At 35.6% G+C, this 12,072-nt stretch overlaps 1 protein-coding gene across 1 annotated transcript in view; it reads right to left on the bottom strand.

Moving 5' to 3' along the window:
* HACE1 (HECT domain and ankyrin repeat containing E3 ubiquitin protein ligase 1) overlaps positions 1-12,072 on the bottom strand; it is a 53,996-nt gene that overhangs the window by 27,096 nt on the left and 14,828 nt on the right. Inside the window, exons 10-16 of the mRNA XM_060753094.2 lie at positions 11,876-11,982; positions 10,963-11,113; positions 8,649-8,986; positions 6,155-6,223; positions 4,558-4,645; positions 1,428-1,539; positions 1,244-1,341 (exon numbers count right to left, since the gene is read on the bottom strand). Coding sequence (XP_060609077.1) covers positions 1,244-1,341; positions 1,428-1,539; positions 4,558-4,645; positions 6,155-6,223; positions 8,649-8,986; positions 10,963-11,113; positions 11,876-11,982 — 963 coding nt within the window. The remainder of the gene's footprint in view (positions 1-1,243; positions 1,342-1,427; positions 1,540-4,557; positions 4,646-6,154; positions 6,224-8,648; positions 8,987-10,962; positions 11,114-11,875; positions 11,983-12,072) is intronic.

Genomic DNA, 12,072 nt, shown 5'->3' with positions numbered 1-12,072 from the left:
AGACTTACAATAACAAGAAACAGAAAAAGAGACAAGAAAAGAAAGAGAAAAATAGACACAAAAAGAAAAAAGGGGGGTGGGAAACAAGGGGAAAAAACAAATGTGACTTCCAACCTTCTCAACAGCAGCTAATACTATATCAACCTATAAGTAAAAACTTCCAGTGTGTCTCAGTCACGAAATGATCAGAATAGCTTCATATGTCATTGTGCTATTATACAACAATGTTTTATGCCTTCCCCTGCACACACCACAAAACAACAAGCATGTTGTATTGTCGAAGGCTTTCATGGCCAGAATGACTGGGTTGTTGTCAGTTGTAAGTTCTTTGGGGTATGTGGCCATGTTCCAAAACCTCTGAGGATGGCTGCCATAGATGCAGGCAAAATGTCAGGAGAGAATGGTTCTGAAACATGGCCATACACTCCAAAAAACTTACAACCCAACACACACATCCCACCACAGAGTTCAACATAGCCACAGCTCTAGGATAAAAGCTATCCTTCAGTCTGTCTGTCCTTGTCTTTGTCACCCTGTATCAACTGCCAGAAGGTAATAATTAAAAAAAAAAAAAAGAATATGCCAGATGAGATGGAGCCCCAAGAATTCTCTGAGCTTTCTCAAGGGGTCACATCCAGCCCACCAACCTTAGTTTGGGAACCCCTGGGTTACAATTTAGTGCCCCTTACATCTCACAAACAGCAGGAAGAGTTGAGGGATTTCTCCTGCAGTCTCCTCTCTATCTTGTTCCCAGGTGATTGCAAAAGCCCACAGGGATTTGGGGAAAGTTTAAAAACACTCAGGGACTCACTTCTCATTTCCCCTTTTTCCAGGAGTAAATTCACAAGTTAGAACTTGCCTCCAAACTGGTGCTTATCATGGCTACTGCCTTCTCCTCCACAAAGTCCCATATGAAATGTATCTACTCTCCATTTGCAGCACTGGAAATCATATTCAGCTGATATTTTGATTAAAAGCGAGAGGTCTGAAAGGACCACACTGATCTGTTAAACATTTTTACTCCACGATGTCTTAGCCTTCAGAAACATTTCTGATTTTATCTGATTTTATCTCTGCCTCCAATCCTAATAATATAGCTAGAGAAGAGGCTTGAATAGATTTTGTTTCTAAGTTTAGAAGAGCTTGCTATGACAGCTTCAGAACTGTTGCTGTAAAGAAACTATTCTTATACGCATCTCCAGAAAACTAAATTTTAGGAATCATGCAATAGGTACATACTCACCATGCCTTCTTCGCCATGGAAACGCACAGCAATTCCCTGTTTCAGCTTTGCATAATTTGCTTTAGACACAACTTCACAGCTGCTCCTAAAAATAGACTCTAAATATGAAAACCAATTAATTTCTTAACTTTGTCAACACAGAAAAAATGTACACGAAGAAAAGGGCACAGGTGAAGCTGCATACCTCTGTGGACCAACAGAATGTCATTTTCATTGACTGGCCTATGAACCATGTCCGAGTCTGGTTGCCCAGAATGCAAGTGCTCATAAAACCATTCACAGCGATCTTTGAAAGGCTAAGGGGAGGAAAAAACATAGACAGGACCAACACAATTATACATATGATGAGACAGATTGGAATTCAAGGTACAGCTGTTTAATTGGGCACTGAGAAAGACAAGCGTGGAATACACACAGCTATTTGTAGCAGCAATCATATCATGAATTTGCTTTTAAAACATCTCCCCAGTTGGAAAAAAATTTCCACATGGTCACAGAGGATTTCTGCTTATGATACAAAAAGGCCTTGACTTTGCAAATCTAGTAAATATGTTCTCTGAAGTAAACACCTATTTTAAAATCGTTGACCACAGGGCAACTCACTGGATAGCAGCCCTTCCCTTTCAATAATACTACCTCATTAGAACCCTATAGTGCTTTGTCTCCCATATACAGTTTACGAAGAAAAACAGAACTTTAAATTACTTCGTTCAGTGAAGTGAAGTATGTGTAATGAAATTCAGTGCTAACTTAGTGTATCCCTTCCTGCAATTAGACTTTACTTTCCTTATCTTTCCACCAGAATACCTCTTTGTACATGATCCAAATATGCCTTGTTGGAAACCCCAATGAAGTGGGAAGACATAGGCAACACAAGGCAAGTGGGTACTCATTCCAGCCATTGCAAAAACTCCCTCTTCTTTCCACAGTTTACTTTAAGTCTGGTTAACCACTACAATGTGCATCAACATTAAATAGAAGTTCACTGTTTGGCATTCAAACCTATACAAAACAAAAAAGGAATCTGAGGTACAAGCTTTTAAATTGTTAATGCCAAATATCGCATAATTGAGGATCGAGGTTTTCTTCTCTAACTCATGAGGCTTTTACTAATCTATCTCACAGAATTATTGCAAAGATAAGAGGAGCTACCAGGTAGGCAGTCATGAGTTATATGAAGGCAAAGTGGGATATCTCCAATAAAAATAAAAATAGAAAGGGAGAGAAATAGAAAAAGTTTTCAGCATCTACATAAATCCTACATTTGCATCATAGTATTATAGGACACTAGCACTGTGGAAAAGCCAATGTATGCTTTTGTCAAAAATTTCTTTAGGAACAATAAAAGCAAAGGCTAACATTTTTTTTTGGTAAAGTTCTTGAGATTATGCCATCAGAAAGACAAAAAAACCCTGAACCTAGTCACACAATATTAATAGAGTAGATAGCAATTGAAACGGCATAATCTCTCTGTGTTGGAAACAGAAGAAAAACAAACCAAATGGTGTATCTTCACATTTGACTTAACTATTGTAATCAACAGTCCAGCTGTAACAGATAGGAATCACACAATACTTCAGATGTTATGGACTGCATATCTCAGCAGCCCTAGCAAATATAATGCAATCTAATAACATATGCAGGGCCACATAATACCTATCCCAATCTTTTAAATACTTCTACAGATATTCCATCCACTACACCATAGTAACTAAACAGCCTGATTCTGTGACTCTGATACTCATCTGGTTTGTTCTGATATACACTCCTTGTTGTACGCATGGTATCACATTCACTTGATTTTTAATCACAGGTAATTTTTAAAAAGAAACACCTATGCAGTAGAATTTCAATGACTTAAGGATTAACATCTCAATACATCAGACAAGTAATTAAAGAGAGCAAAGTAGACGCATCATGACAAGTGATTGAACACCACCATTAACACATACTGAAGTGGATTACATTGTATTGCTTTGGATTCAAATCAAGTGATTTAAAAGGCAAGACAATATATTCAGAGACAACAATGTGCGTAAGTGATGGGTTTGTTTTTGTTAGATGAAGACCTCCTAGAGAGAAACACACTTCAGGCTTAGGTACAAGAGACACAGATAAATGAGTGTTTGGTTTTATTTTATTAGTCTCCTAATGTTATGGCCACATATGTTTAAGAACAGTACAGTGGAAATGTAACATTTTGCAGCCTATTATTATTATTATTATTATTATTTATTTATTTATTTATTTATTTATACCCCACTTTATCTCCCCTGAAGGGCACTATTAAATTCTATTAAAATTGAATGTGAAGCTTCACGGCTAAGGACTAATTTGTCTGTAGACATTTTGGGTGGGTTCCACAAATTACATCTTAATCCACAAATTCTCTTCATGAACATGGATAGAATTCTATATCATACATATGCTTATGATCACTACTAGAGCAGAATTTAAGGCTTCACAGCAAGCTCCATAATTTTTAAGTCTTAGTATGAACCAAGTCTGTTTTGGCTGTTACAGTTAATAAGTTTTGTGGAAAAGAGATGTATTTTTTAAACTGTGGCTCCATATTACCTTATCAGCAACTAGGCAATAGGTGCAAGCAGTCAAATAAATAAGAAGATATACAAATATGAACAGTTGCATTTATTCATGGAATGAAGAACATCATGCACAAGCAATCTGGTCCAACACATTCAGAATGGTGTATTTAAGGCTAAAGTTTTAGGACCAAACACCCACTTAGTCAAATATATATTAGACAGTGGATTGGGTGAACCAAGAAATCTTAATAATTGTTATTCAGGGGTAAATTGGCTGGAACATGTGGGAGCTACAGTCCAATAAAATGCATAATCTAACTATTAGTCCCCTTTGAATTAAACCAGTTGTTCTCAACCTGTGGGCGCCCAGATGTTTTGGCCTTCAACTCCCAGAAATCTAACAGCTGGTAAACTGGCTAGGATTTCTGGGAATTGTAGGACAAAATACCTAGGGACCCACAGGTTGAGAACCTCTGGATTAAACCTTTAGAATCAATGGGATTAGTTTAAGTGTTAACTCACTATTGAAAGTGTCTTGTCTGGCAAGAACTAGTTATTAGATCTGAGCCAGAATCTAAACAGAAACATATTATTCCTGAGGAACATCATATTTACAAGTTTATTAAAGCCACAACATCCAACAATGTTACCTATCTTGAGATATATACACATAGGCGCAGAGAGAGTCACATATAAATAGACTCAGGTACTGTATGTGCTTTAGCCACATGCTATATTAACCATTAAAATTAGATTTTCAACACTCACTTGTGCTTTTATGATGTGCATGAATCTGGACATAAGCTCAGGACACTCAAGAAGAAAGTGGAAATGGTCAAATATAATCTTTGGATTTCTAGTATTAAAAAGACAAGTTGAGATGAAGATAAAAGCCCACAGTTTTATTCAGATAGTATACATCACCAGACTTCAAAGGATTAAAACAACGCAACATTGCTTCAAACTACAGTATGTGCCAGACCCAGAAATATTGACTCATACATTTTTCAATCAGTAATATCTGACAAATCAATTAACAGAATGCTTGAGTAGATAAAATATTTTGTCTAAACAGAAGCAATAATTCAAATATGACAAGCAAAAACAACAACAAAATCAGGTTTTTATTTATTTATTTATTTATTTATTTACTTTGTTTTTTATCCCGTCCTTTATCCCTCATGGAGGGACTCAGAGCGGCTGAAATATGCCCCTAATGTTAACATGTGTATCTCTATCATTCAATGCTACCATATCCCAGCCAAGTAATATTCAGTATGACATTTTATGCATTTTGTCAATTTGTTTCTTATTTGTTTCTTATTTGTAAGACATATTTTGGTCCAAGTTAGAACCACCACAGTGATATCCAGTAAAGCCAAGAAAGAAAAGGAAGGAAACCCCACTAAAATAAGAAAAGCATTTTTACTGTGTCCATCCATCAGGGATAGCTTAAATAGCAACAAGACAGGTTTTCTCTGAATGTAAGAAAACACTGAATTCCTGATGACTTGTAAAGATCTGCATACACAGACAGAGTGAAAATTAAAATAATACTGCTAGCCATGATTTATACTAACTATAGTTTAGATACACAAACCAAGGTGTGATCTTCTAAATATGTGACATAGTTTAGAACTGCTTACCCATTTCCCCTTGCCTATGTGCAACTCAACAGGTTCACATCAGAGATGCAGCAACTTATGAACACAGAGCAAATACTGTAATTGTGATTTCTCATACTACAATTTATCCAGATTATTGTCTGTCACAAACAATAGTTTTCCTTTTATTTACTGACAAACCAAAAATCCTATTTTGTCAATTCAGATATCAATGTGAATTCATAGTCTGCTTTCTTAACAATCTTTAAAGAAATGCATTTACTGCCTTTCAAAATAAAAATACTGCCAGGCTTGCACAAAATAGATAGTGACAGAATCAAAAGACATAGAATAAAGTTTTTAAAAAGTGCAAATAGAAATAAGAGAGAAAATCCAGGAAAAATAATATTTGCTTGGTTAGAATTAGCAAGTAAGACTTTCTGGTTAACACATTACAAAAACAAGACTGGCACCAATAAAACTGTTTCCATATCACCTTCACCTAAGATAGTGAAAGCACTCAAAAGTGACTCATTCTGGAGAAGGTAACCTTGGTGTACCCCCTTTGAACTGAGTCAATGATGTAGCTTCAAATTTAGGTCCTAAACTTCACTTAAGATGCTTGGTCAAGTGCTCATCACTATTCATTTGTTATGTCTAACTAAGCCTCAGATAAGAATGCTATTTTATCACCTGACAGATTAAAACTACTGATGTATCATGAAACATTTCATAAGATTTATTAATTTCTGATGACATACCGGTTTACAAAGCATTTAAGAACATTATCATGTTTGCAGACAAATTCTATGAAGCGAGGAGATGTCATTCTGCAATAAAATGTTCAATCAGGTTAACAAGGCATCCAAATCAGTGTTCTCTTTCCTAGAAGGCAATGCAAACAATTTACTGTCGAACAGCTTCATTAAAATAATTTACACCAGATCAAACTTTTTTTCTCTAGTGTGCCCATTTGCTAAAAGAATATAGCTTCAAAAATACCACATACTCAAACTGTACTACACACAATGAAGATAGGCTGCAGAAACACTGAATTATGAAAACTGCTTTTAGGAGAAAAGGTCAAACACTTACAAGTTTAATGACAGCTATAATGTAAAAAGACATGAAAATCTTCAACCAGATTCTGCCTCAAAATACAATCTACCACACAGTCTCTTTGTGACCTTAAAATAAGTAAAGCTAAAGTAACCAACACTGAATTCTTTGAAGGAATGTGACAGTCTCATTGGCTTCATTCTAGAAATTGCTTCTGTATTTGTCAATTTCGAATTCCCAAATTCTGTCCATCTGCTCAAAGGGCAATGCTTGATGCCTGAAAGATTAGAGTAACATCTAGCTTGTGAGCAAGATAGCCTTCCAATACCTCTCAAAGGTGATACTACATTTTATTTCTAAATTCACTCTATAATGGTTTTGATAGCATGCAATTGTAGCTATGCTGACAGTTCTAACCAGAACATCAGAAATACGAGTTTCAGCAATTTAGTATTCACAAATATGAAATAAAGGTTACATCATTCTAACTTTGCTTTCTGATGATATAAATAAAAGAAACCAAGAGAATGAACAGCATACTCATATTTCCATAATAGGTTAAAGTAATAAAGATACATATGTTTCCCCTTGAGAACAGTATGCAGCTTGGGTCAATATTTTGTTCCTAAGCAGATCTGGACTTTATTCCCCTGGATAACATTATTTTCAGTTTGCATTATCATTGAATGAACAAGGGCCATGGAACAAATATGTTTTTCTAAGCAATGTGAAGGTGTATATAAGCTAGTTAAGTGAAAACTCAATATGAGGATTCCAAACTATACTATCCGGTGTCTCCTGTTCTCTATAAATCAAGAAATTTACTTATTAAACGGTGTTTTGTTCTCCATTTTTAAACTCCAAAGTCTTCATGTAACAATTAAGAAACAACTTCATCCCACAGCTCTGCTACCAAAAACATGATCAAATAATTGGCTATATCCTGACTTCACTAAAAGGCAAAATTCTTTCAATACTGGCTTTACACTGAGGATGTGTCCATGTAGATATATTATGCTGTACTGTTATTCCTACAAACAGAAGCAGCTAGTCAGTCCTTTGATTCAGCAAAGATTATTTGTCATTAGCTTGATGCTCCCTGTGAAGCAGAATTGTAACCCAGACACCCCCAGTTCAGACATCACTCAACAAATTGTGTGCACAGCGTGGCTATTCAAGTCCACATGGCCAAATATTGAAACAAGGCTAACACAGTATTATTAACAAAAAAAACTTTCTCAGAGATTCATCTGATTTGGGGAAATTTCAAAAATTGTGAGAAACCAATGACTATTGGTCAAACAATTTTGGATCTTTTTTATAACTACTAGAACCTATTATCAAAGAACTTGCTGGTATGTACCCTTATCTAGTGGTATTTATATCCCATATTTCTACCAAAAATGGACTCAAGACAGCTTCAGAGTATTTCCATCACTGGATTTATACAATTATTTCCCATTTCATTTTAATGTAATATTTATAACTTAAGTATATTTTATAACTGAAGCCATATACTATGTACTATTTTGAATTTTTAAATTTTAAAATGTATATGTCCAGAAATGTTAATTAAAAAACCCCAACCAACAAAAACTAGGTCAGCTTATCCATAGGTCAATATACTGTAAGTATTGTGCATTAACTCTTAATAATACTCTTAATAATCCTCTTCTTTGAGTAGAATGATGAAAGGAAAGATCTATCCCTGGAGAACCTAAAAGAAAAACTAACCCCTTTATACTCTCTCCAGTGTGTCACTGCTTCTGTCCTTTTTAAATATCTGGGTGGGGAAATGGCATTGGCGGCAGCCAGGGGCAACTGACCCAGTGAATTGGCATTGGGGCTTTCCCCTTTCTGCAGAATGACCCTCTTATACATAGGTCATATCATAATCCAAACTTTTGGCCCCAAAACTCTCGGCTTATAAATAAAGTCAAACTATATATAAGTATATCTAGTAGCTTATATTGTTTGTACAGAATTATCCCAAAACATCAAATTCTCAAAATGTTGCTTTTGCTTTATAAGTATGCCTGCCCTTGGGATTCCCATTTCAAAATATATGCAAAAGGTTTGTAGGAAGACAATTTCTTTACTAAAGCACATTTTCAATTCTCATCAGCATCACTGAGGGGGGAGAAAATAACATCTGCAAAGAAGAAAAGGAAATGCTTGAAAATGAATTCTCCTTACCCTTGAGGCATCTGACAGGAGCAACACATATAAAAAGCTTGAATGACAGCACTGAGCCGGTTTGCTGTTACTGAAATAACATCCTGGCAATCTGCATATGTTTCTTGTGCACTGCCAATTTCATACACTTTAGACTCCCCTACATCTGCAGATAGAGTTCTGCCCTTCTCAGACGGCGCTACATCAAAAATGTGTGCCGGAGCACCCTCGTGCTCATCTGGTCCTTTCTGCTTCAGTAAGATGGAAGTGATATTGGCTGAGTTCCTTTTATTTTTCATCAGCTCTGCTGATATTAAAGCTAACCATTCATCTAATGAGTGCCAGAGTAATTCCAGAGGCTGTAAAGCATAAGACAGATGGGGCAGGGGTGAGAGAGAGATGGCGATATACATGAACACAAAACAGGCCATTAGATATTTCTTTAAATGACAATACTGAAATTCTTGCAATTCCAATGCTCAATAATGAAGTGAAACAGGGCTCTTCTTCCATTCACTTATTCTATTCCTGGCATGTCATCAAGGAAAATAGCCTATTTGATTAAAATGTGGACAGAGAAACATAGAAGCGGCTGGAAAAGTGATTTTGTCAATTTTCAATTTCATTTTACTCTTAATAGTTACTCCATAGACAATGAACTAAAGTGCTGCAGTGAACTGCAAAGGCATAAACTGAATCCTTTTTTTAAAAAAATCTGATGATGATGATTATTATTATTACTATTATACCCCACTTTATCTCTCCTGCAGGAGACTCAAAGTGGCTTACCATAAAAGCATCAGCATACAATTTAAAACATACAAATATGCAAACATATTTAAATATAAACAGTATTTAAAAATTCCCAGTTAAAAACCATTAAAACAAATTCAAAGTTAAAAACCCAAAGGCTTTTGAATGTAGGTGATTTCAGTAGCTGTTGAATGGAGGTTGGCAGCCTGCAGCCCTTCCTATGTTTTCAGACTGCAACTATCATACTTCCTTATTACTATGTTGTATAAGTCTGGCAGAAGTTCAATTCCAATAGTATCCCAAGGCTCATACATTGTCTATGCCTGCCTAGAGATATCCAAGAAACAATTAGTATTACTACTTTTATTGTCGTGTGCCTTCAAGTCATCTGATTGATGGCAACCCTAAGGTGAACCTAACACAGGGGTTTCTTGGCAAGATTTCTTCAGAGGAAGTTTGCCTTTGCCTATCTCTGAGGCTGACAGGGTGACTTGGCCAAGGCCATCCAATAGGTTTCCATGGTCGAGCAGGGATTTGAAACCTGGTCTTCAAAGTTATGATCCAATGATCAAATGACTATGATGCACTGACTCTTTTCTAATGGCATAGATTTGAATAGATGAGCTGTGTAGTTCTAGGCCTTATTTTCTGGCCAACAAAGCGAAAAAAAAAAAAAGCAATTGTAAGTGACCTTGGTAAAGTAAGCAAGCCTAATTTTGGCTACAAAAAGATAAACTTAACAGGTGATATGCACAGAGTGCTAAAACCATTATAGAATTTGTTTTAGGAATTAAGAGGAAATACAACTTTCTTGAAAGTCCTATAATTGTACTCCATTACACAGCATTACTGGTTTGAAGAATTGTATCATTGCAGTATGTGTACACTGCTACATATTACAAAGAAAGGGACAAAAGAGGATTTATTTCCATTAAAGGTTAACAAGGACAAAGTTTCTGAAATCACTTGGTTGATCAAAACATATATAATCAGCCATCTGTGCATCTGATATAATCACATACTTCCCGGGAGCATGGGATCACATCAAGATCCATTTCTTGCACCGCAATGCAAGAATGGGTGTAAGCACACAAATGAAAAGCATATTTAATTTTATGCAAAGCAGTGGAAATAATTTAAAGCAAAAGAAATCAAGAACTTTGCTCAAATGTTTCATTCCCAACACCCCTATCTCAACCTTTCTCTAAGCCCAACAGAGCAATTTTCTAGAACTTCAAACAAAAATAATTCTCAATATATTCCATATGTATCACTACCATGTCAAATACAGTTATTAAAAAGTGATGAAATTAATACAAACTGGGAGCACACACACACACACATATATATATATACGCTGCAACAGTTTAATACACTATGAACATATGATGTTCCCAGATGAAATTCAAGCAGAATGAAAAATTATATGGTGATCAAATAAATCATAAATACAAACACACACTAAAGAACTCACACCAACTAAACACATCAAGATATGAGAAACCTGATTAATGAAAGCATGCATAGTGAAAGTCATCTCATGAAGATCTAACTTCCCAATTACATCAATTACTTTCCTGACCTTGAACACTTGGCTTCTTGGTGTTTTATTGCCATTGTAGCCCATGTCATTTCCATTATTGGGAGGGGATGGGCCAAGGCGAAAGACATGACAAAAAATCCTCACAATCCTCAATAGACTCTTCATCTGAGCTTCGTAATTACTTGACAAGCTGGAATGTACAGAACATGAAATGGTTCAACATAACAGAGGATTAAACAACAGTCTGAATTAAAGCAACCATGAAAATATTCAAAGTAGTTACAGGCTAGAGACTCATGCTGCCTATTAAAAATAAAATCCTCACAGTAGCCATAAGTTACAGATTCAGTCAATTTTCCAGTGACATATTATTACAGTTCCCCTCTCCATCTGGCAATACACCCAATCTGGACATCTTAACACACATTTTCTGGTAATGGATTTAGAGAATGAGATAAGACCACAGTCATTAGCCAATGCAAGTACTGCTTAGAAGTTAGACTTATACAAAGGAGACTCAGCCTCTAGAATCCCCTGAGCAATGAAAGGCAGTGGGTTACCTTCAACCAACCACTCTCACTACAACCTTGTTACCTTATATCTTCTCTGTTGCAGCAAAGAAGACAAAGGGAAGAGGAGAAGCTCATGGATAAAAGATAGAATTTAGATATAACAAATGAAAAGAATATGCCCTTATCCACCTGATAATGACAGGAGAACATGCGTAAGGACAAAAATATATTTTGTTATATACAATGTAAACTCAATATGCATAAATGCCACCAGTATAGTTAACATGGTCATATCAGCTGTTTAGCTTTGACATCTGTCTTCTGACATACTGTAAACAGACCTAAAGCAGGAAATCCCAGCTACTGAATTCAAATTTGATGATGCTCCGAATATTTAATTTTGCAAAAATAATGATATTTGTTGGTGATATTTACATTACCTGAGAAGTTTATGACCATTTGTTGTAGCCACCTCAGCAAGGCTGGTCAATATTTTAAGGTACTGGTTTTCATTTTGCTGAGACAAATGTTCTAAGACTTGCCGCAACTAGAAAAAAGATTATCACTGAATCTTCACAAACTAATGAAGAATTTTAAATATAATATATATATCAAGAGAGAGAGATTCAATAAAATA

The sequence above is a fragment of the Anolis sagrei genome, chromosome 1 (genome assembly GCF_037176765.1).
Source record: "Anolis sagrei isolate rAnoSag1 chromosome 1, rAnoSag1.mat, whole genome shotgun sequence".
Lineage (NCBI taxonomy): Eukaryota > Metazoa > Chordata > Lepidosauria > Squamata > Dactyloidae > Anolis > Anolis sagrei.
This window is presented reverse-complemented; position numbering and strand designations above follow the sequence as displayed.